The 26139-nt window shown below is 44.8% G+C and overlaps 1 protein-coding gene and 1 pseudogene across 3 annotated transcripts; both read right to left on the reverse strand.

The window, feature by feature from the left end:
- Window positions 1-1512: 1512 nt before the first annotated feature.
- LOC139568326 (uncharacterized) lies at window positions 1513-15679 on the reverse strand. Of its 3 annotated transcripts, XM_071390086.1 has the most exons (14): window positions 15237-15669; window positions 14974-15060; window positions 14798-14857; window positions 14455-14608; window positions 13582-14212; window positions 9595-10115; window positions 7381-9449; window positions 7087-7239; window positions 5976-6058; window positions 5643-5792; window positions 5429-5545; window positions 4988-5075; window positions 3962-4113; window positions 1513-3849 (listed from the first exon to the last, which is right to left on the reverse strand). In XM_071390086.1, exons 2-14 carry the CDS (start codon window positions 15019-15021, stop codon window positions 3639-3641), a joined length of 4437 nt encoding a protein of 1478 aa, XP_071246187.1. In that variant the 5' UTR covers window positions 15022-15060; window positions 15237-15669; the 3' UTR covers window positions 1513-3638. The 3 variants fall into 3 exon arrangements, 2 of the variants coding, with proteins under 2 accessions (XP_071246187.1, XP_071246188.1); XM_071390087.1 differs by lacking the exons at window positions 14455-14608; window positions 15237-15669 and having other exon boundaries at window positions 14974-15026; XR_011673578.1 differs by lacking the exons at window positions 1513-3849; window positions 3962-4113; window positions 4988-5075; window positions 5976-6058 and having other exon boundaries at window positions 5430-5545; window positions 15237-15679.
- A 4512-nt stretch (window positions 15680-20191) lies between these two features.
- The window catches only part of LOC139568328 (zinc finger protein 665-like), a 102744-nt pseudogene continuing 96796 nt past the window's right edge, over window positions 20192-26139 (reverse strand).

The raw sequence follows: 26139 nt of genomic DNA on the forward strand, positions 1-26139 counted from the left end.
ATAAGTCTGGCTGCACAACCGATTGGTAAAAATACTGTTGAGAGATCGTGACTAAACTGAATAAAATGAAGAAACTACACTATGAAACAATGACAAAGAATGATAGTAAAACGTTTTGGAGCACCTTCAATTACATTTTGGGAAAAAAGGCAAACTCAGTTGTATTATTCAATGAAAGATCAAAAGAGTCCATATTAACAAAGGAAATTGAAGGACTAACAGTACAGTTAGATAGCAATATAAACGGTACCATAGAGGCACAGAATAAGTTAGACGAAAAACAAAAAGAAATGGAGGAACTTATTCAAGAAAGATCTAGTGTAATATATTATAAAAATAAAGCGAACTGGGTGAAATATGGTGAAAAATGCACCAAATTCTTTTTCAATCTTGAAACTTGTTACAAATGATGGAGTCACGCATGATTCAACAAATTATATTTTGAAAGAGGAAGTGAAGTACTTTAAGAATATGTTTTTGTTTCAGTCTCCTCCATCTTCACTAACCGAAACTCATTGTATGGATTTTCTCTATTAATAAGGTCAAATTAACATCTGTACAGAAAGACTCACGTGAAGCCAAATTACAGAGGAGGAACTTCTCGATGCAATTAAAGTCTTTAAGTCTGGGAAAACTCCAGGGCTGGATGGCATACCAGTGGAAGTATATAAAACTTTTTTTTGATATACTCAGAGGACCATTATTAGCATGTTTTAATCAACGGTAGACTATCCGATACTCAACAAGAAGGTCTGATTCCATTATTACTGAAACAAGACCCAGTCCATTTAAAAAAGTGGAGGCTTCTTACACTTCAGTGTTGTGATGCAAAAATTCTAGCTACAGTTGAAGTCGGAAGTTTACATACACCTTAGCCAAATACATTTAAACTCAGTTTTTCACAATTCCTGACATTTAATCCTGGTAAAAATTCCCTGTTTTAGGTCAGGTAGGATCACCACTTTATTTTAATAATGTGAAATGTCAGAATAATAGTAGAGAATAATTTATTTCAGCTTTTATTTCTTTCATCACATTCCCAGTGGGTCAGAAGTTTATATACACTCAATTAGTATTTGGTAGCATTGCCTTTAAATTGTTTAACTTGGGTCAAACATTTTGGGTAGCCTTCCACAAGCTTCCCACTATATGTTGGGTGAATTGTGGCCCATTCCTCCTGACAGAGCTGGTGTAACTGAGTCAGGTTTGTAGGTCTCCTTGGTCTCCACACGCTTTTTTAGTTCTGCCCACAAAAAATGACATGGTTCAACTGTCTGGTTCCTGACCCAATCTGCTGTTGAATGCTCATTACATATTTAAGCAATTTGGCATGAGTGGGTGTGGTATATGGCCAATATACCACAGCCCAGGGCTGTATCCAGGCACTCCATGTTGTGCCGTGCTTAAGAACAGCCCTTGGCCGTGGTATACTGGCCATATACCACACCCCCTCATGCCTTATTGCTTAAATATATCATGAGCATTCAACAGCAGATTGGGTCAGGAACCAGACAGTTGAACCATGTCATTTATATGTAGGTACATATTGAACAGACTCAGGAACCAGACAGTTGAACCATGTCATTTATATGTAGGTACATATTGAACAGACTCAGGAACCAGACAGTTGAACCACGTCATTTATATGTAGGTACATATTGAACAGACTCAGGAACCAGACAGTTGAACCACGTCATTTATATGTAGGTACATATTGAACAGACTCAGGAACCAGACAGTTGAACCATGTCATTTATATGTAGGTACATATTGAACAGACTCAGGAACCAGACAGTTGAACCATGTCATTTATATGTAGGTACATATTGAACAGACTCAGGAACCAGACAGTTGAACCACGTCATTTATATGTAGGTACATATTGAACAGACTCAGGAACCAGATAGTTGAACCATGTCATTTATATGTAGGTACATATGGAACCAGACTCAGGAACCAGACAGTTGAACCACGTCATTTATATGTAGGTACATATTGAACAGACTCAGGAACCAGACAGTTGAACCACGTCATTTATATGTAGGTACATATGGAACAGACTCAGGAACCAGACAGTTGAACCACGTCATTTATATGTAGGTACATATGGAACAGACTCAGGAACCAGACAGTTGAACCACGTCATTTATATGTAGGTACATATTGAACAGACTCAGGAACCAGACAGTTGAACCATGTCATTTATATGTAGGTACATATGGAACCAGACAGTTGAACCACGTCATTTATATGTAGGTACATATGGAACCAGACTCAGGAACCAGACAGTTGAACCACGTCATTTATATGTAGGTACATATTGAACAGACTCAGGAACCAGACAGTTGAACCACGTCATTTATATGTAGGTACATATGGAACAGACTCAGGAACCAGACAGTTGAACCACGTCATTTATATGTAGGTACATATGGAACCAGACTCAGGAACCAGACAGTTGAACTACGTCATTTATATGTAGGTACATATTGAACAGACTCAGGAACCAGACAGTTGAACCACGTCATTTATATGTAGGTACATATTGAACAGACTCAGGAACCAGACAGTTGAACCACGTCATTTATATGTAGGTACATATTGAACAGACTCAGGAACCAGACAGTTGAACCACGTCATTTATATGTAGGTACATATTGAACAGACTCAGGAACCAGACAGTTGAACCACGTCATTTATATGTAGGTACATATGGAACACAGACTCAGGAACCAGACAGTTGAACCACGTCATTAATATGTAGGTACATATGGAACACAGACTCAGGAACCAGACAGTTGAACCACGTCATTTATATGTAGGTACATATGGAACAGACTCAGGAACCAGACAGTTGAACCATGTCATTTATATGTAGGTACATATGGAACACAGACTCAGGAACCAGACAGTTGAACCACGTCATTTATATGTAGGTACATATGGAACAGACTCAGGAACCAGACAGTTGAACCACGTCATTTGGATGTGGTAGAATGTGATTCAGAAGAATCAGAATCAAAATGTGATTCAGCACCAGAGAGGTCACGGTTGCAGGTGTTTACTACAAAGCAAGATCAATGTGTTATCCAGCTAACTTATATTCTGAAATAACTTGTTTCATAGAAATATATAAAGTGCATGGTATAGTTATTTCTGGTTGCTTATCAAAGTTAGAGCGCAAACTCATTGATCCTGCTATGTAGTATACCCTTCTGGGCTGCATTCAGCAGGACACGTTGGACAACCTTCAGATAGAAATGTGTTTGGTAGAACAAACATGACTCTCTGGCATGTATAACAGTAGTTCAGAGTGGTCTATAGTGGTCTGTAGTTGTTCAGATTGGTCTATAGTGGTCTGTAGTTGTTCAGAGTGGTCTGTAGTTGTTCAGAGTGGTCTGTAGTTGTTCAGAGAGGTCTATAGTGGTCTGTAGTTGTTCAGAGAGGTCTATAGTGGTCTGTAGTTGTTCAGAGTGGTCTATAGTGGTTCAGAGTGGTCTGTAGTTGTTCAGAGTGGTCTATAGTTGTCTGTAGTTGTTCAGAGTTGTCTCTAGTAGTTCAGAGTGGTCTGTAGTGGTCTGTAGTTGTTCAGAGTGTTCTATAGTGGTCTGTAGTTGTTCAGAGTGGTCTATAGTAGATCAGAGTGGTCTGTAGCTGTGTAAGCAGACGTCTCCATTGAGGTGTGCCGTCAGGACAGTTCCCTGCGCCCCCCAACGGGCGAGCTGACACCCCAGCTCTGGGAACCAGACCCCCTGCTGGCCCAGACGCCCCTCAAGCTGCCACACACACATGGAGCCGGACCGGAAAACCCCAACCACACTGGAGCCATGGACATCAACCTCCACCAGCCTAGGGAGAGAACACACACACACAGAATAAAACACACACCCACAAACGACAGAGAGGTTAACACACAATTCCCTCTTCCTGCCAACTCTCCCTTTCCTCCTCCCCCTCTCACCTCCCGGTGCAGGCTTTGGGGAGGCCTAGTCTGGTTGCCAGGGCGACGGTGCCAGTCAGAGGGTTGGTGGCGACCAGCGAGAACAGAGCCCCTCCCTCTTCCTCCTCCACAGCACACAGGGACGGGTGTTGCAACAGGACAAACAGCACCCCCTGTAGGACGAATGGGGACATGACAAATCAAAATTCATTCAAATAGAAAAATCTAAAATCGAAACAAGAAACAACCAATAAAACAGGACAACATCATGACTATACATACTATCACTATATCTACAAAGGTACCCCCGCACATTGACTCGGTACCGGTTCCCCCTGTATATAGCCTCGTTATTGTTATGTAAATGTGCTGCTTTACTTTTTGATTGATTAGTTTGTTTTTTTAACTTTAGTTTATTTAGTAAATAATTTATTAACTATTTCTTGAACAGCATTATTGGTTAAGGGCTTGTAAGTAAGCATTTCACAGTAAGGTCTACACACCTGTTGTATTCGGCATATGTCACAAATACAATTTGAGTTACACATTGACTGTCTCAATTCTCTGTACTCTCACAATACACTTGTTCACTTCCCTTCATGGATTTAGAAGGAAAGTAGTGGACACTACCTCTAACCCATGGATGGGTTATGGACAGTAATGCTTTTAAATGTGTGTGGGAGAGAGTGCACATAGAGAAAGGGCAGAGAATTGGGTGGTTTGGGACGCAGACACGGGGAGGTTTCGTAGGACGGAGTGGGACATGACAACATCATCACTATTCAGTCAAGGTGGGTGGAGGCTGTTGGTTAGACATGGGGAATTACATGGTGAGAATACACACACAACGATCAGAAATTCTCCCATGTCCTGTAGGTTCTCTCACACATTATAGTAGGAACAAACACACTCTTTCTGGTACAGATACTACACACACACACACTAAATACACACACACACACACTAAATACACACACAGTAAATACACACACACACAGTAAACACACACACTAAATACACACACACACAGTAAATACACACACTCACGCAGAGGGAGTATCCTCGGAGGCAGGTCGTATCCGTGAAACCATCTCCCAGAGTGATGCTCCGCAGCAGCTGCCCCGTCGTCACGTTCCTGACACACACACACAGTTAACGGGGAAGATTCTCATTCAACTGTAAACAGGTTTGAGAAGGCATTTAGCAGATGCTCTTATCCAGAGAGAGACTTACAGTCAGTGCATTCTACTAAGATAGGTGAGACAAGCACATATTACAGTCATTGGAAGTTAAAGCGTTCCTCGGTAAAGCAGCGGTCTACAAAACCAGTGGCTTTGAAAACCTTTCAATTAGAGCATCCTGGTGCCGGGGACCTAAAGGGGTGTTTTTGCTCTAGAACTACACCACTTATTAAAATAACTTCAAGGCTGCCCCCGTTTAGGTCCCCGGCACCAGGAAGCACTGAATTATCTACGTTCTCTTGCTCACCACAGAACAACATGTCCGCCGTGGGTTGAGCCAATCAGAGCGTCAGTCTGTCCCTCCACCGCCGCCACGGTCCGCACGCGCTCAGTAGGACAGACCAAAGACAGGCAGGCCTGCAGCCTGAGAGAGGTCAGAGAGACAGAAACACAGACATAGAGTTCACACACACAGCATTAACCATGCCAGACGGGAGAAGACCCTGGTCACCCGTGGTTACCTGCCATCCTGTGTGAGTGTGTAGACCTGCAGCGGGGTTGTGGCTACAGAGTAGGAGGAGCTGACCAGCCTTCGGTTGGACATGCCCAACACCATCTGGACCTCCCCCTCACACAGCACCGCCTGGGACAGACTGGAGCAGCACAGTACCCTACACACACAGAGATACATGTGCACAGACACACACACAGACACAAATATTAATATAAACATTTACAGACGCATGAACACAGAGACAAGCAAAGAAGAGGGAGAGGAGAAAGAAGAACAGGGAAGAAAAAGAGGGATGGGGGAGTGGTAGCAGTATGTGTGTGTGTGTGGGGGGGGGTAGTACCTGGCCTCTCTGATTTCAAGCTGGCCCAGAGTCACACACAGAAGCCCAGGAGCATCCGGCACAGGAAACACTGACATCACTGACTTAAACACACACACACACACACACACACACATTAAATACACACACACACATACAACGTACACTCACTGGACAGTTTATTAGGTACACCCATCTAGTATCGGTCGGGCCCCCCATTGCCTCCAGAACAGCCTGAATTCTTCCGGGTATTCTACAAGGTGTGGGAAACGTTCCACAGGGATGTTGGTCCATGCTGATGTGATGTCATCACGCAGTTTCTGCTGATTGGACGGCGGTACATTCATGCTACCAACAGCCCGTTACATCTCATCCCACAGATGCTCTATAGGGTTGAGGTCTGGGGACTGACCAGGCCACTCAAGTAAACTGAACTCGATGTCATGTTCCAGGCGACGTTTTTCCACTCCTCTTGTCCAGTGTTGGTGACGGCGTGCCCACTGGAGCCTCTTCTTCTTGTTTTTAGCTGATAGGAGTGGAACCCGGTGTGGTCGTCTGCTGCAATAGCCAATCAATGACAAGGATCCACGAGTTGTTTGTTCTGAGATGCCGTCCTGCGCCGTTATTTGTCTGTTTGTGACTCGCCTGTTAGCTTGCACGATTCTTGTCACTCTCCTACTCATTCAAGGGTTTTTCTTTATTTGTACTATTTTCTACATTGTAGAATAATAGTGAAGACATCAAAACTATGAAATAACACATATGGAATCATGTAGTAACCAAAAAAAGGGTAAAGAAATCAAAAGAGAGAATGCTAAGAGTATGCAAAGCTGTCATCAAGGCAAAGGGTTGATACTTTGAAGAATCTCAGAATCTCTTTTTTTTTTATATTGATCTGTTTAACACTTTTTTGGTTACTAGATGATTCCATGTGTTACGCCGTAGTTTTGATGTCTTCACTAAAAAAAGAAAAACTCTTGAAAGAGTAGGAGTCCAAACCTTTGACTGGTACACACACACAGTATTTAACACAGTTGTTACACACACTCATTAAACACAGAAACAGCCATAAACAATATAAAACTCAGTTGTTACACACACACACACATTAAGACACACAACACATAGTTACTTCTATGAAGGTCCAGGTGTGCAGTCGTCTCCAGTGTGGGGGGTTGGTCTGACCCCAAACACACACCTCCCACTCTCCTGCTACCGCTACACATACACCTACTGACAGCCACGACACACAGCACACATCCACCAGGCTGCCTCCTGCAGGGGCCTACACACACACACACACACACACACACACACACACACACACACACACACCATTATTTTACACACACACAGACATTCTCTGAAGTGAGTTGTGACATGGATGTTGAAATACACAACAATGGCTTTACATCACAGTATTGACCTTCAGTGTGTGAGAGAGCTTTAAGACACCCTCCTCTGTCATCCCATCCCTCCACTTCTCCTCTTTCTTCCTCCATGCTCTCTCCTCCTCTCCCTCTCCTCTCTCCTCGGTGGCCTGTCTGGTTGAGTGGAGAGAGGGAGCTGGCTGAAGAAGAAGCTGGGTAGGGGGCGATGGAGAGGGTGTATTTGGGGTTGGAGGGAGAGACTGAGGCAGTAGTAGAGGAGTGGGAGGGAGCAAAAGTTGGGGCAGGGAATCAACCAGGCTGGGGTGGCAGAGAGCGAGGGAGGGAGGGGAGGAGGAGAGAGGGATGGCTGGAGAGGGGCAGGGAGAGAGGGAGGGAGGAGAGAGGGCTTGGGTGGAGGGACTAGAGGGGAAGGGGAGGGTCAGAGTGGGGGGGCAGGGAGAGCAGGAGAGGGGGAGGGGCAGAGTGGGGGGGTGGGGAGGGCAGGAGAGGGGGAGGGTCAGAGAGTAGGGGCAGGGAGGACAGGAGAGGATGTGAGTCACCGCCTCTAAAGAAGGTAATTGGGGGCTGTCAGGGAGGGAGAGGGGTATGTTGGGGTTAGTGGTCAAGGGGTTAGGGGTCATCCCTAAGGAAGGTAAGGGGGGACTGGAGGAGAGGGGAAGGGAGAGGGTGTGTCCGTGAGGGGTGTGGCTGGTTAGGGAGGGGCTAAGGAGGAGCAGGGAGGGGCTGGGGGGGACAGCACACTCTGCATCTGTCTCCGTCTGGAGGGAAGGGCACTCAGTAGTGCACACGGAAGGACATTTGGTAAGGCACTCGACAGAGAACTCCGTAGGGCACGGAGAAAAGCACTTAGTCTTTGTGTGGAAGGATGGACACTCGGGAGGGCACTCGGTCTCTGTTTCAGTTTGAAGGGAAGGGCACTCAGTTGTGAGTCGGCCTGTCTGCTGGTCTACTGAAGGAAAGTCTATAGACTGGCCTACTAAAACGGTAAGCTGATGGCCTATAAGCTGGTCTACAGGTTGGTCTGTAGATTGATGGCCTATAGGCTGGTCTACAGGGTGGTCTGTAGACTGATGGCCAGTAGGCTGGTCTACGGGTTGGTCTGTAGACTGATGGCCTATAGGCTGGTCTACAGGCTGGTCTGTAGACTGATGGCCTATAGGCTGGTCTACAGGGTGGGCTGTAGACTGATGGCCAGTAGGCTGGTCTATAAGGTGGTCTGTAGACTGATGGCCAGTAGGCTGGTCTACAAGGTGGTCTGTAGACTGATGGCCAATAGGCTGGTCTACAAGGTGGTCTGTAGACTGATGGCCAATAGGCTGGTCTACAAGGTGGTCTGTAGACTGATGGCCAGTAGGCTGGTCTACAAGGTGGTCTGTAGACCGATGGCCAGTAGGCTGGTCTACAGGGTGGTCTGTAGACTGATGGCCAGTAGGCTGGTCTACAGGGTGGTCTGTAGACTGATGGCCAATAGGCTGGTCTACAAGGTGGTCTGTAGACTGATGGCCAGAAGGCTGGTCTACAAGGTGGTCTGTAAACTGGCAAACTGAATGGTACTCCGAATGGAGGTCTGTAGAATGGTCTAGTGCGTCTGTAGACTGATGGCCTATAGGGTGGTCTATAAGATGCTGGCCTATAGGGTGGTCTATAAGATGCTGGCCTATAGGGTGGTCTATAAGATGCTGGCCTATAGGGTGGTCTATACGATGCTGGCCTATAGGGTGGTCTATAAGATGCTGGCCTATAGATATGTCTATAGACTGTTCTACCGAGGTGACGCAGTCTGTGACAGGAGGGGTGAGGCTGAGAGGGAGGGGCTCAGGCGTAGGCGCTTTAGATGTCGGACCGCCTGTGTTGCCGTGGAGACCGTGGACCGAGCCTCTGCTGCGGCGACGACGCATGTTGTAAGGTGAGAAGGGTTCCAGTTCTGGGACGGCAACGGCAGACGAGGCGCGAAGCTTCTGGAGCTTTAGCTGTCCGAACTGGTCGTCGGGGAGATGGAAATCCCGGAGGTCAAAGGTTGAGATGACGCGGCCCAGACTCCCAGGGTGCACTGCTGGTCCTCCAGGGGAGAGGGAGGAGGGCAGGAGGAGAGACCACACACTCTCTACACACACACACACACACACACACACACACACACACACACACACACACAGAGAACACGAGTGAAAGGATGAAAATGTTAGTTGATAATTGAAGTCACAGTGAAACGTAACAGCCTTCAGATACACCACACGGCTCAGTCCCACCTTTGCTCTGCTTTGATGTGTGAATGAGGGGAGAGACACAGCTCCTTCTGAAGATGGGATAAAGCTGTTCCTCCACACCTCCAGAGAGAGGCCAGCGCTCCGGACATCCACCCCCAGGGAGAGGCTGTGAGGCTGGGCTAATAGCGGCCGGGGTCTGGGTGTTGTCTGGGCCTGGTGCTGGAGGATCCGAGTCCAAACTTAGAGAACGGCCCAGTCTCGGCCTCCTTCCTCTCCTCCTCCGGCCTCTGATAGGCCGAACACTGCAGGCTCTGGAAGGTAAACGCTCACTCTGATTGGCCCCTGACTCAGCGGTAAGCATCTGATTGGCTGATGGCTCCTCGACCGGTGTGCGATTGGTCGGTGAGTTTGAGGTCAGTTGACTTGAGCACTGGCGGTGATTGGAGGGTTGTGCTAGTGAGTCGGAGTGTGAAGTTGAGAGTGAGTGTGTGTCAGACATCTGGCCCCTGCTCCTTCTGTGGCGCCCCCTGTTGAGTTGGTTCAGAATGACGGCCTGCAGGTCTCTGAAAGTAGCATTAACAAAAAACACCTTACATTAGATTTGTGAACCACAGACGAGACAGAGCAGGCTCACATTCAAATTACTGACACGGCGATTTGTTGATGGAAAACGCTAAATGATGGAATTTCACGTGGACGAATGGTTATGCATCCCTCCAATAGAGTTCCAGACACTTAAAGAATCTTTACCAAGGCGCATTTGAAGCTGTTCTGGTGGCCACAAAGCTTTATGTTGGCGTTTCCTTGATTTTACCTATAACACAGTGCATTCATCAAGTATTCAGACCCCTTGACTTTTTCCACACAGCTTGTTCCGTTACAGAGTTGAAACAGTATGAACATTTCATTTCACGATTATAGTGACCAAAATGATCACAGTTATCAGTATTGTCAATGTTATCTGTATTATTTGTATTGTCAGTATTATCGCGGTTATCAGTATTATGGCGGTGTTGTTAAGATGTGCTGGAAATGTTCAAAAAGTACTGATACACTGAAATCATTTCAACAAGTTTTATACTGAAAACCAACAAATACAATTAGCAGCACTATGCACTTTTTAAAATAATATCATTAACATTAAAGATGGCGCCATGCACTAAGTTTCCTTAGTGCAGGTTTTAATGAACACAACCTTAAGTAAGCAAATCAAATGTCCATATAAAAGCAACACAAGTAAAGCAATGTGCATGTAAGAACAATACAACCATATGTAAACAAATTCAATGTGCAGGTGTTGACATGAAAATAACACAATATGTAAACGAATCAAATGTTCTTGTGTTGACATGAAAATAACACAATATGTAAACGAATCAAATGTTCTTGTGTTGACATGAAAATAACACAATATGTAAACGAATCAAATGTTCTTGTGTTGACATGAAAATAACACAATATGTAAACAAATCAAATGAACAACACTGATTGTATGTATGTTCTCTCCTTCATACAGAAACAAGGTGCTGCTAGTCTAACATCCTGTATGTATGTTCTCTCCTTCATAAAGAAACAAGGTGCTGCTGGTCTAACATCCTGTATGTATGTTCTCTCCTTCATACAGAAACAAGGTGCTGCTGGTCTAACATCCTGTATGTCCGTTCTCTCCTTCATAAAGAAACAAGGTGCTGCTGGTCTAACATCCTGTATGCATGTTCTCTCCTTCATAAAGAAACAAGGTGCTGCTGGTCTAACATCCTGTATGTATGTTCTCTCCTTCATACAGAAACAAGGTGCTGCTGGTCTAACATCCTGTATGTATGTTCTCTCCTTCATACAGAAACAAGGTGCTGCTGGTCTAACATCCTGTATGTATGTTCTCTCCTTCATAAAGAAACAAGGTGCTGCTGGTCTAACATCCTGTATGTATGTTCTCTCCTTCATAAAGAAACAAGGTGCTGCTGGTCTAACATCCTGTATGTCCGTTCTCTCCTTCATAAAGAAACAAGGTGCTGCTGGTCTAACATCCTGTATGCATGTTCTCTCCTTCATAAAGAAACAAGGTGCTGCTGGTCTAACATCCTGTATGTATGTTCTCTCCTTCATACAGAAACAAGGTGCTGCTGGTCTAACATCCTGTATGTATGTTCTCTCCTTCATACAGAAACAAGGTGCTGCTGGTCTAACATCCTGTATGTATGTTCTCTCCTTCATACAGAAACAAGGTGCTGCTGGTCTAACATCCTGTATGCATGTTCTCTCCTTCATAAAGAAACAAGGTGCTGCTGGTCTAACATCCTGTATGTATGTTCTCTCCTTCATACAGAAACAAGGTGCTGCTGGTCTAACATCCTGTATGTATGTTCTCTCCTTCATACAGAAACAAGGTGCTGCTGGTCTAACATCCTGTATGTATGTTCTCTCCTTCATACAGAAACAAGGTGCTGCTGGTCTAACATCCTGTATGTATGTTCTCTCCTTCATAAAGAAACAAGGTGCTGCTGGTCTAACATCCTGTATGTATGTTCTCTCCTTCATACAGAAACAAGGTGCTGCTGGTCTAACATCCTGTATGTATGTTCTCTCCTTCATACAGAAACAAGGTGCTGCTGGTCTAACATCCTGTATGTATGTTCTCTCCTTCATACAGAAACAAGGTGCTGCTGGTCTAACATCCTGTATGTATGTTCTCTCCTTCATACAGAAACAAGGTGCTGCTGGTCTAACATCCTGTATGTATGTTCTCTCCTTCATAAAGAAACAAGGTGCTGCTGGTCTAACATCCTGTATGTATGTTCTCTCCTTCATACAGAAACAAGGTGCTGCTGGTCTAACATCCTGTATGTATGTTCTCTCCTTCATACAGAAACAAGGTGCTGCTGGTCTAACATCCTGTATGTATGTTCTCTCCTTCATAAAGAAACAAGGTGCTGCTGGTCTAACATCCTGTATGTATGTTCTCTCCTTCATACAGAAACAAGGTGCTGCTGGTCTAACATCCTGTATGTATGTTCTCTCCTTCATACAGAAACAAGGTGCTGCTGGTCTAACATCCTGTATGTATGTTCTCTCCTTCATAAAGAAACAAGGTGCTGCTGGTCTAACATCCTGTATGTATGTTCTCTCCTTCATAAAGAAACAAGGTGCTGCTGGTCTAACATCCTGTATGTATGTTCTCTCCTTCATACAGAAACAAGGTGCTGCTGGTCTAACATCCTGTATGTATGTTCTATCCTTCATACAGAAACAAGGTGCTGCTGGCCTACCATCCTGTATGTATGTTCTCTCCTTCATAAAGAAAGAAGGTGCTGCTGGTCTAACATCCTGTATGTCTGTTCTCTCCTTCATAAAGAAACAAGGTGCTGCTGGTCTAACATCCTGTATGTATGTTCTCTCCTTCATAAAGAAACAAGGTGCTGCTGGTCTAACATCCTGTATGTATGTTCTCTCCTTCATAAAGAAACAAGGTGCTGCTGGTCTAACATCCTGTATGTCTGTTCTCTCCTTCATAAAGAAACAAGGTGCTGCTGGTCTAACATCCTGTATGTCTGTTCTCTCCTACATAAAGAAACAAGGTGCTGCTGATCTGGTACTGGTACTCCCTGTATATAGCTGCACAGTGATATGGTACTGGTACTCCCTGTATATAGATGCACAGTGATCTGGTACTGGTACTCCCTCTATATAGATGCACAGTGATCTGGTACTCCCTGTATATAGCTACACAGTGATATGGTACTGGTACTCCCTCTATATAGATGCACAGTGATCTGGTACTCCCTGTATATAGATGCACAGATCATCATGAAATGGTTTGTGATACAAATGTAAAAAGCAAATCAAACATCCTTCCTCCCAAATAAATCTATTCGTCCCACCCTGGCGTGGAATCACCCAAGCAACCTGTGGATCTGAGACGAAGGCATGCTTCGCCGTCTTGTGGTTCTGAAGTAGTACTCCACAATAGAATAGAGTACAATACAATACAATCAAGTATAACAACAACAGATATTAAAGGCGACCACTAACCTGTGGCTCTGTGAAGAGGCCATGCGTCTCGTGGTTCTGATGTAGTATTCTACAGGGAACGGCAGACCTTCCACCAGAGTGCACGAGTCCAGGACCCCCCCAGTGTTACACAACCCAACAGACCCTAACACAGAGACTCCCACAGCTCCTGAATCATCACCCTCTTCTCTCTCATGCTCTCCATCTCTCCTCAGGTTCACCCCTTCCTTCTCCATCTCCTTCTGTCCATATGTCCTCTGTTCTTCTCTCTCCTCTCCATCTCTCTGTTTCAGTGCCTCTTTATCTGGAGTTTCCCTCTCATTCTCCTCCCTCTCGCCCTCCTTCTCTTCCTCCATATTTCTCTTCTCTCCATCCTCTTCTTTATCTGTCCGTGCGTCCAGCTCCAGCCCATCCTCGCTGGTCTCCGTGTCGTACATCCCCCCTGCCCCCTCGCCGCCCTGGACCCTCCCCGTCCGCTCCCAGCGCAACCGGCTTCTCCGTGACCTCAGCCGGAGGGAGTGGCTTCGTCTGTGAGGGTTAAGGTCAGGTGTCCGAGGGCAAGAGTCATCGACGGGGAGGAGGAAGCGGATGGACGGACTCCTCCGCCTGGGGTTCTCAGATTCCACTGGACACGATGCCGCCACAGTCGAGTCTGCACACATACACACACACACACTACAACGTCATTTCCAATACACATTACAACCTGGATATAACCTGAACACACACACTACGTAATTTCCAACACACATTACAACCTGAACACACACACTACAACCTTAATAATATAATAGCGTTAAGCTCAAATATGCTAACGTCACAAAACTTTTTACAGCACTTAGTTTCTAATACGGGCAGACTGCCCTCCAGCGGGGCCTGGTGGTGTGGCCGAACCTGGGGCTGTCCTAGCAGGGCTACCAAGGGAGAGGGAGGGTAGAGCTGGTTTGGGAAAGGTGCTGGCTGAGACTGCGTCTGTCTGGTCCTGGAGGTTCTGCTCAGAGATCCGACTCCTCACATGCTTCCGCACGGCATCTGAACGCTCAGCTCGCTGTGTGTGTGTGTGTGTGTGTGTATAGGGGGATAATGTACATCAATGTTGTCAAACATGTGCAGTACCACACAACGCAGATATCAGTCATGATTGTGGCGCTTACTACACACACTACTAACACACCAGTGCATACACCCTCACCACACACGCACACCTGCTACCGCCTTTACACACCATATCTCTCACCTGTAATCTCTGAACTGTCCTGGAGTACTCCCTCTGTAGCAGGGCCAGTTTCCGCCTCAACTGGGGAGGGACACACACACATTTATCATGTTACTTGAGAAGGAAGGTAGGCCTAGGTACATGACATTTTTAGACCGCTTACACAGGGCCCTACTATATGTAAACAATACACCTACCTCCTCCTTGTCATCGCAATGGAGCACGCGCTCCAAATTATCCCCCATTCTAGTCACGCGATCCTAACGGTCACCTTTGACAGTTAGCTAAAACACAAGAGGTTTTCAAAAAAAAAACTATAGATTTAGCAAGTGAACAAGAATCATAGCTAGCGTTAGCTGACAAACTAGCTAGTTAGCTAACTAGTGTTAGCTGACAACCTACTGCAACGTTAACTACCTCACATTTTCAGAATAGTAGCTAATTATTTGATAAAACATACCATTCAAAGACATTTGTTTCTGTATTTATCGGCGTCAATATGCTAGCTAGTCACGTTTTTTGGGGGGGGTGCAGGAAGGATTCCAATTCAGTCGCTGTTTTTTCTGGTTCAATCAATGAACAAAGCAGACCAGACCCAGCTGCTATCGCATTGGTGTCTATGGGATCGCCACCCTGTTAAGCAGACCGTAAATTGATACTTTTTTAAAACGGCCTTAGTGAACTCTATTTATTTATCCACCATTTTTGTCCAAACTCTCCCGCGACTTCACCGTCCAGACAAGACCAATGGATAACCGAAAATGCAACAGCCGGGTGACTGCTTCTCAGAAGGAAGGCTGGCGAGGGTGGAGTATATCTTCTTCTTCTTTGGTATCATGGCGTTCACACATTTTGTTTGTGCATGCCGCCACCTACTGTGCAATAGTGTGTGTTCAATCACGTTACATTTGTGAAACAAACAAAGAGGGAGAAAAAAATGGCCCACCAACCAACCCGACACCTGTATACCACAGAGGAGGCTGGTGGGAGGAGCTATAGGAGGATGGGCTCATTGTAATGGCTGGAATGGAATAAATGGGACGTTATCAAACATATAGAAACCACAGCTTGTTTGAATACTACACAATGAGTACATACTATTAGTTCATTTTAGTATACTGTAAACGAACGGTATCCTTTCAGTTGAGAGTACTAGCACTTCGCCTGTCTACCGGAAGTTGATGCTGTTGCTATGCAACTTCATGCTAGCATAACTAATAACTAGCTGACATTTTACGATTTTGGGTGTGTTTGTAAATTCAATCTGGAGTGCCAGAGTGCGCTCTGGGCCTTTTCGTAAATCAGGAGTACAGTTGATCCGCGAGTTCTGACCTCACAATGGCAGTCAAGCACCCAAGCTGACTGGCTAGCTAGCTAGTTCCAAACACAAATGAGAGAACACCTCACTCTGACCATTTTACTTACCCTAGCAGAGCTGGTTAGGCTGTTTTCATGTTATCCAGAGCGTTGGTGAATGTAACTGTGCTGCTGGCAACAATTTAATTACGCTTTTTTTTTTTTTGCCTACTTTTACTAACACCGGCCATATATTCAATAGGTTCACTCAAACGAGAGTGCTCTGAAATCAGAGTAGATAGACAGAATTATGTATTCCATGTATTAGTAGCCAACTAACTTTAGGTAACTAGCTAACATACCGGTACATACTGATGTAATGCTATGTGGTTCGTAAGGATAGCGTAGCTAACAAATTGTCAGCCAACATAACGTGTAACTTATTTGACAAGTCATTACTTTATTACATTTCTCAACATTTTCTTAACATTTGTCATAATTGGTTAAAGCAATTAATTTGTATCCGCTCTCATCGGACTTCGGGTGCATATTTTATTTTATTTTATTCAAAATCTAAAAACATTGTGAAGCCACGCCCATTTTTGGAAGAATTGCATTATGGGCCCTAAAAGCACGGAAATAGTGTCCACTGCTTGTATACTTCGTATGTTGGCGAATTTAGTACGACATCTGGGAACTTTTAGCATACTAACTATATTCATACTATGACAAAAAAGCATACAACATACTCAATTTAAATCACAAATAGTATGGTTAGCGCGGTTAGTATGAGTATTCGAACAAAGCGCACGTTTGACTCTGTTCCATTTATTCCAGTCCAGCCATTACAATGAGCCTGACCTCCTATACCTCCTCCCACCAGCCTCCACTGGTATCCCATTATTTGATATAAATCTCATTAACATATAACTCTTCTTTAGTAAAATGTCATACACCCATGTAATTCTCTGCAGCTTCCACTTACACTCATTAAAAACCTACAATCTTCTCTTGCACCATGCCAACAGCCTGGGAGGACGGGACACCACCTCTCAACACACGCTGGAACTCTTTGAAAGTCAAATCTCATTCACTCCCTCCCTCTCTCTCAAGACTGACACCCCTCCCTCTTTCTCTCTCACTAGACTGACACCCCTCTCTCTCGACTGAAACACTTCCCTCTCTCTAGACTGAAACCCTTCCCTCTCTCTCAAGACTGACACCCCTCTCTCTCTCGACTGAAACACTTCCCTCTCTCTAGACTGAAACCCTTCCCTCTCTCTCAAGACTGACACCCCTCCCTCTCTAGACTGACACCCCTCCCTCTCTCTCTCTATACTGACACCCCTCTCTCTCTTTCTCTAGACCGACACCCCTCCATCTCTCTTTCTCTAGACTGACATCCCTCTCTGTCTCTCTCTAGACTGACACCCCTCCCTCTCTCCCTCTCAAGACTGACACCCCTCCATCTCTCCCTCTCAAGACTGACACCCCTCCATCTCTCCCTCTCTAGACTGACACCCCTCCCTCTCTCTTTCCCTCTCAAGACTGACACCCCTCCCTCTTTCTAGACTGACACCCCTCTCTCCATCTCTCTCGACTGACACCCTCTCTCTCTCTCTCTAGACTGACACCTCTCCCTCTCTCTCTAGACTGACACCCCTCCCTCTCTAGACTGACACCCCTCCCTCCCTAGACTGACACCCCTCCCTCTCCCTCTCTCTCTCGACTGACACCCCTCCCTCTCTCTCTCTAGACTGACACCCCTCCCTCTTTCTCTCTCACTAGACTGACACCCCTCTCTCTCTATCTAGACTGACACCCCTCCCCCCTCTAGACTGAAACCCTTCCCTCTCTCTAGACTGAAACCCTTCCCTCCCTCCCTCTATCTCTCTAGACTGATACCCCTCTCTCTCTCTAGACTGATACCCCTCTCTCTCTCTAGACTGATACCCCTCTCTCTCTCTAGACTGATACCCCTCTCTCTCTCTAGACTGATACCCCTCTCTCTCTCTAGACTGAAACCCTTCCCTCTCTCTAGACTGATACCCCTCTCTCTCTCTAGACTGAAACCCTTCCCTCCCTCCCTCTATCTATCTAGACTGATACCCCTCTCTCTCTCTAGACTGATACCCCTCTCTCTCTCTAGACTGAAACCCTTCCCTCTCTCTAGACTGATACCCCTCTCTCTCTCTAGACTGAAACCCTTCCCTCCCTCCCTCTATCTATCTAGACTGATACCCCTCTCTCTCTCTAGACTGATACCCCTCTCTCTCTCTAGACTGATACCCCTCTCTCTCTCTAGACTGATACCCCTCTCTCTCTCTAGACTGAAACCCTTCCCTCTCTCTAGACTGAAACCCTTCCCTCTCTCTAGACTGATACCCCTCTCTCTCTCTAGACTGAAACCCTTCCCTCTCTCTAGACTGAAACCCTTCCCTCTCTCTCTAGACTGACACCCTTCCCTCTCTCTCTAGACTGACACCCTTCCCTCTCTCCCTCTAGACTGACACCCTTCCCTCTCTCTCTAGACTGAAACCCTTCCCTCTCAACTGAAACCCTTCCCTCTCTCTCTAGACTGAAACCCTCTCTCTCTAGACTGAAACCCTTCCCTCTCTCTCTAGACTGAAACCCTACCTCTCTCTCTCTCTAGACTGAAACCCTTCCCTCTCTCTCTAGACTGACACCCTTCCCTCTCTCTCTAGACTGAAACCCTTCCCTCTCTCTCTAGACTGACACCCTTCCCTCTCTCTCTAGACTGAAACCCCTCCCTCTCTCTCTCTAGACTGAAACCCTTCTTCTCTCTCTCTCTAGACTGAAACCCTTCCCTCTCTTTCTAGACTGAAACCCTTCCCTCTCTCTAGACTGAAACCCTTCCCTCTCTCTCGACTGAAACCCTTCCCTCTCTCTAGACTGAAACCCTTCCCTCTCTCTAGACTGAAACCCTTCCCTCTCTCTAGACTGAAACCCTTCCCTCTCTCTCGACTGAAACCCTTCCCTCTCTCTCGACTGAAACCCTTCCCTCTCTCTAGACTGAAACCCTTCCCTCTCTCTAGACTGAAACCCTTCCCTCTCTCTAGACTGAAACCCTTCCCTCTCTCTAGACTGAAACCCTTCCCTCTCTCTAGACTGACACCCTTCTCTCTCTCTCTCTCTCTAGACTGAAACCCTTCCCTCTCTCTCTCTAGACTGACACCCCTCCCTCCCTCTCTCTAGACTGGCACGAAACGCCTTTCCCATTATTGATGTGTATTCTATTAACTGTGTTGATTGTTGTGTGTGTTTTAGTGTTATCTTGTCCGTAGACTTCTTACAGTGTAAGGAAACCAGTATGTCATTTTGTTATTAGGGTGAACTAACTTTCTTGAAACTACGTCTTTGTTGATTGTAATTGTGTGTTATCATAATCTGATGGCTCATAGAAATTGTTACTTGTGTCTTTTCCACAGCAGTATAAGTGAAAAAAAAAAAAAAATCTGTACTCACAGAAATATCCTTTATGTTTGAAGGTCTTTTTAAAGCAGCGGTCAGAGGAAACGGCTGTGTTTCTGTGACAGCCTTCGTCAGACATCACAACTTAAAGAACAGCCTTTCCGGTTTATATATATGCCTTTTAACCCCGGCAGCCTAAAACTTTTTGTTACTGTATACTTTTGAGTTGAGCACGCCAGTTCCTCATTCTAGTACGAGTGATGTGCAATGTGATGGTTGATGCTGTCTCTCTCATAGCTACAGTAATATTGGTTAACACCTCAAATGTTGCATTGATATCGACTGTATGCAGATATGACCTGTATTTACTGTTTGTCTGATGTTCTCATTCATACAGGAGAGAGACGTGACTATTGTGGATCCTCTGGGGAGCCTCAACAACGTCATGAAGCTGACGAAGCAGAGAAGATTCTCTCGATTCCCACCGGGGACCAGTATGAAATACTGTGAAAAATGTATGCACTCACTACTGTAAGTCACTTTGGATAAGCGTCTGCTAAATGACTTAAATGTAAATTGTAAGCCTGACCTCTGCTCTGTCTGTGGGGAAATGCTTTGCTCAATCAACCCATCTTAAAGTACACCAGCGCACACAAGAGAGAAGACATAAGGTTGCCATAGACACCATTGAAAATGCACGTGAATTTTGTAATGATTTGGGGGTGAAGGGGGTCACTAGGTACTTACACATCCATAAATCACTTACACTCCTCATCTTATTTAATGTAAGCCTGCTGAAATGTATACATATACACATTGTCAGTTCACGCCAGTCAAACTCAATCAAGCCCAAATAAAGTATTTGAAATGATTTCAGTCACAATGTACACAATGTTAACAATGTAATACTAAGTATGTCTAAGCAATGTAAAATACAAATAAAAGCTTGTTCATCACATAATTGTTATCAGCAATTATGAGCTATCTTTTGCCATGTGCTTTCATTCTTTAATTGTGTCTGCATGTATGTGTGTATGTGCATACATGCATGTTTGCGTGTGTGGTTGCGTGTACATGCATGTGTGGTGCAATGCATACATATGTGTGTGTGTTCTCTGATATATACAGGTAACTGCCAAAATAAAGGAAACACTAAATGAGGCCAGGTATAGAAAGCCGGTGCTTCCGCAGGTGTGGTGTTCTGAGTTAATTAACATCATATGAAAATGACCATTATTTTGGCTACAAGAGATCTCTGTGACTTTGATAGAGGGGTCTCCAAGGAGCACGGGGGGTTTTAAAGCGTGTGTGTGTGTGTCAGTCATCAGATCACAACCGAATTGAACACTTATGGGAGATTCTGGAGTGGCGCCTGAGACAGCGTTTTCCCACAACTATCAACAAAACACAAATGATGTAGTTTCTGGTGGAAGAACGGCGTCGCATCCCTCCAATAGAGTTCCAGACATTTGTAGAATCTATGTCAAGGTGCAGTGAAGATGTTCTGGTGGCCGCAAAGCTTCATGTTGGTGTTTACTCTATTTTACCTGTACTACTACTACTGTTCTCTACTTACATAAACAATGTATATAACAACATATTTATACAAACATATAGAATCAAGAGGACTGTAGCCTAGGGCTTTAACATGCCCTAGACTACACAGGTTACCTAGAACATCATTTCACTTGTGACCTATAAAACAGATTTCAGATAAGACATGTCTTTTCATTTAATTACACCTTTAAACTTCACATGTTATCATTGATAAAGATGTATGTCTTGCAATAAAGGAATTTATCTCAAATGCTCACATGAGATCTGCATGAAGATTTAAGTTACCATGGCAACATATTTAGTCCTAAATATTCTGAAATAACTTAACCATATTGCTAAAGGAATATAAGTACTTGAAATTGGCACGGTGGAATTGACTCGTGCTTTACTGTGACTGGGAGCAGTGGGGTGTTCCAGAGACCAGGATCCTTAAATTAAACCATTTGATCTCTTAAAATCAGGGTTTATTTTGAAAGCTAAACATTAATGTGTTGCTGGTTTCAAGTTAATGACACGATGCCAATTTCCAGTCTAAATTTGTCTAAAAAAAATGATACTTCAGAATATTTAGGACAGTAACTCAATGAATCTGCCATCTGGAACAGCCCCCAGGGGAGGGGCAAGTGTTGGGTGAAGTTGCCCCTAGATGATGATCTTGTAGCATTTTCACCAATAATGCTTAATAATAGGATTTGGGGAGGAGAACCTGATCCTACACCTGTCAGGTGTGTATGTATAAAACACAACACTGTGATTTCAGACAATTTAAAGCCACAAATCCTTGTTTTGTGATTCAGTCCAATGCGGAGGAAACATATAACCACTCTCAAAAGCCGTAGTAACCACTCTCAAAAGCCGTAGTAACCACTCTCAGAAACCACAGTAACCACTCTCAAAAACCACAGTAACCACTCTCAAAAACCACAGTAACCACTCTCAAAAACCACAGTAACCACTCTCAAAAACCACAGTAACCACTCTCAAAAACCACAGTACCTCTAGGTGGAAAGGAAATTAGGGATAACTAGCTAGTTGCACAACTAAATGCCTTCAACCTTCCGCATCTAAACCCTCTGAATCACAGAGGTGCGGCGGGCTGCCTTAATCCACGTCATATGTGCCCGGGGAGCAGTTGTTGTTGGGGGCTAACTGGCTAGCTCAAGGGCTGTTCAGTTGTTGTTGGGGGCTAACTGGCTAGCTCGAGGGCTGTTCAGTTGTTGTTGGGGGCTAACTGGCTAGCTCAAGGGCTGTTCAGTTGTTGTTGGGGGCTAACTGGCTAGCTCAAGGGCTGTTCAGTTGTTGTTGGGGGCTAACTGGCTAGCTCAAGGGCTGTTCAGTTGTTGTTGGGGGCTAACTGGCTAGCTCAAGGGCTGTTCAGTTGTTGTTGGGGGCTAACTGGCTAGCTCAAGGGCTGTTCAGTTGTTGTTGGGGGCTAACTGGCTAGCTCAAGGGCTGTTCAGTTGTTGTTGGGGGCTAACTGGCTAGCTCAAGGGCAGTTCAGTTGTTGTTGGGGGCTAACTGGCTAGCTCAAGGGCAGGACAGCAGATTTTTTCCCTAACCTTTGGCTCTGGGTTTCGAAACAGCGATCTTTCAGTTACCGGCCAAACGCACTTAACCGCTAGGCTACCTGCCGCCCTCTGGGTTTTCCTGTGTGTGTGTGAGTGTTTGTGTCTCTCTCTCTCTCTCTGGGGGTTAGATTGTAAGTATAACAACAAATTGATGTCTTCTGTAAGTTAAACAAAGTTCTTCTCTATTCATAGACAGAGCTGGAATCGTCCTGAGGCCATTCAGCACAGAGTACATCACCTGCAGGATGTCCATGTCCTTTCTTATGTTTCAACATGGCTACTAAATAGGTGAACCTCTCCCTGCATATATCACAGCTGTAAGGCTTCTCTCCAGTGTGAGTGCGCTTGTGTACAGCCAGTGCGTCGGTTCGGGAAAACCTCTTCCCACACTGATCACAGGCGTGAGGCTTCTCTCCAGTATGAGTTCTCTTGTGTGCAGCCAGGTTTTGTGACCGACTGAAGCTCTTCCCACAGACAAAGCATGGGTAAGGTTTCTCCCCGGTGTGTGTTCGCTGGTGAATCACCAAAGAATTGTACTGAGAAAACCTCTTTCCACATTGATCGCAGACGTAAGGCAGCTCTCCGGTGTGCACACGCTGGTGTGTTGTTAAACCTTGACGGAATATGAAGCTCCTGCCACAGTCGGAGCAGTGGTACGGTTTCACTCCTTGGTGTATCTTCATGTGCGTTCTGAAGTTGCTTGGATGGTTGAAGGTCTTCCCGCACAGGTCGCAGACAATGGACTTCTCTTTACTGTGCCTTTTCTGGTGTTTCTTCAGATATATCGGATGAGAGAAACAATGCCCACACTCAGAGCAGCGGTAAGTTCTCTCCCCCCGGTCGTGGGTCAGCTGGTGAAATTTAAGATTACCTTTTGTAGTAAAAGACGCTCCACATTTATTGCAGTGGAAGGGCCTGTCGGCAGTGGAGGCTTGTGTTTATGTTTGTGTGCTTTCAGTAAACTGGCGTGAATGAACCGCATTCCGCAGACGGAACATTGGAATGGTTTTTCTTCAGTATGCATTCTCATATGGAAATTAAAGGATGCCGAAATACAAAACTTCTTTCTCGCAGAATAGGCATTGGTAAGGCCTTTCTGCAGCAGGCATGTGTGTTTGCTCGTGGGCTTTTAGAGTGGATTCTTCTGAGCAAAACTTTTCTTGCACTTGGAGCATTGGAATGGTTTCTCTCCTGTGTGTTTTCTTTGATGGTTTTTGAAGGTTGATAAAAAACTGTAGCTCTTTCCCGCAGTCAGAGCAGTGGTAAGACCTTTCTGCGGGAGGCTCATGTACCATTTTCTCATGTATTTTTCGATAGTGGTTCTTTGCAAAACCTTTCCCACACTTGGAGCATTGGAATAGTTTATTTTCGGTGTGGGTGCTTTGATGGATTTTCAAGCTTGATAAAACACTGAAACTCTTTCCGCAGTCAGAGCAGTGGTGAGGTTTCTTCCCAGTGTGCATCTGCTGGTGAATCTTAAGAGTCATTTTTTGACTGAAAGTCTCCCCACACTGTGAGCAGCGGTAAGGTTTCTCTCTCGTATGGATTATTCTGTGCATTTTGAGTGTCGCCGGACAGCCGAAAGTCTTCCCACACTCAGAGCAGCAGTGGTGTGGTTTCTTCCCTGTATGTCTCTGCGGTTGTTTATTGAGGTGTTTTGATGTGGGGAGACTCCAGTCTGTGTTGTCGGCATGAGGTTGTTGTTGAGGCTCCCCAGAAGATCCATGGTTGCCACGTCTCTCTTCTGTGTGAAAGTGACAAACAAACAGTGAATACAGTTTGTCCAACAGAAGAAAGTGACATCATATTGAGGTATTACAGTCCCTTCCAAAAGTATTCACACCCCTTGATTTTTTCCACATTGGTTGTGTTACAGCCTGAATTTACACACATATACCCCACAATATCAAGGTGGAATTATCTTTTTAGAGATTTTTACAAATTAATAAAAAATGAAAAGGTGAAATGTCTTAAGTCAACCCATTTGTTTTGGCAAACGTAAATAAAGTTCAGGTGTATGATTTTTTTTATTTTATAAAACAGACCTTGAATAACCCTTGGAGCCTGGTGAAGTTATTAAATACACTTTGGATGGTGTATCAATAAACCCAGTCACTACAAATATAAAGGCGTCTTTCCTAACGCGGTTGCCGGAGAGGAAGGAAACTGCTCGGTAATTGAAGACTAATGGCTGTGATAGGAGAAAAGAGTGAAAAATAGGGAGCCTGTACAAGGCTCTGCATCTGTCCTCGTGCTCCTAGACCTTACTGCCGCTTTTGACACCGATCACCAGATTATTTTGGAGAGATTGGAAACCCTAGTTGGTCTAACATGGACAAGTTCTTGCTTGGTTGTCAGAAAGATATAATTTAGTCTCTGTGGATGGTTTGTCCTCTGACAAATCAATTGTAAGTTTCGAGGTGTTCCTCAAGGTTCTGTTTTAGGACCATTATTTATTCTACTTCTTGGTGATGTCATTCGGAAACACAATGGCAACTTTCACTGCTATGCGGACAACAGAATAGCTGTAAATTTTGATGAAACATGTTGAAGCACCAAAATTGCTTACCCTGGAAGCGGATGGCGGCAAATGTTTTACTTTTAAACTGTGACAAAATGAAGATGCTAGTTCTAGGTCCCAAGAAACAAAGAGATCTGCTGTTTGATCTGACAATTAATCTTGATGGTTGTACAGTCGTCTCAAATAAAACGGTAGGACCTCAGCGTTACTCTAGACCCTGACATTTATTTTGATGAACATAGAAAAAATATTTAAAGGGCAGCTTTTTTCCCCCCATCTTTGTAACATTGCTACCCAGATAAGTTACTGCTGCTAACCACTGTGGTGTAAATGTAATATTCATTATATACTATACTGTTTAATTAGACATACTATGCTGTTTTACTTAGAGATTTGTCCATTGTTATATGTTAGTATTTTTACTGATACAGGCTAGTCTTGTGTGACTTAGTCATTAATCTGAGCGTACAGATTTATGAGCTGCTTGGGTGCAACCGCAGTATGCAACCTCCTATGTTTACGATTGGCAGGAATTTAGCTGTGTGGGAAGTGCAGGGAGGAACAGAGAATGGTGGCGATATCAGCTATCTTGATCTGTACAGATGAGCTAAAATACTTTTTACAACTCTGTTCCCAGGGGCATGTTTCTGCACATCTGTCACAAAGATAAAATGATGTACTTTCTATAGAAGGAGAGAGACAGCTCTGTTCAGAGAGCTTTCAACTCTGACTATTCTTAGTGATGGTTGGTTGCTTCATTTGTGCAAACCTTATACTAAATTGTTTTTTTTTTAAAGAATCTGCAGTCTCTCTTCCTATAGAATTTCTGCGACACCACAGCTGCTAGAATCTTGACTAGAACCAAAGAAATGACCATCATATTACTCCAGTGATAGATAGCCTCTCTACACTAACTTCCTGTTAAGGCTAGGCAATGGAGTGATGTTAGAGAGGGAGGATAGACAGAGAGAAGGGGCAGAGGCAGAGAG

The sequence above is a fragment of the Salvelinus alpinus genome, chromosome 2, assembly GCF_045679555.1.
Source record: "Salvelinus alpinus chromosome 2, SLU_Salpinus.1, whole genome shotgun sequence".
Taxonomy (NCBI): domain Eukaryota; kingdom Metazoa; phylum Chordata; class Actinopteri; order Salmoniformes; family Salmonidae; genus Salvelinus; species Salvelinus alpinus.

Bases quoted from the DNA above. Each gene is read 5' to 3' on its own strand.
- LOC139568326 (XM_071390086.1), bottom strand. From the start codon at position 15,021: ATGGGGGATAATTTGGAGCGCGTGCTCCATTGCGATGACAAGGAGGAG. The intron at 10,116-13,581 runs GTTAGTGGTCGC...TGCTACTTTCAG, and splicing joins GCCTCTTCACAGAGCCACAG to AGACCTGCAGGCCGTCATTC. The intron at 5,793-5,975 runs GTACTACCCCCC...CTGTGTGTGTAG, and splicing joins CTTGAAATCAGAGAGGCCAG to GGTACTGTGCTGCTCCAGTC.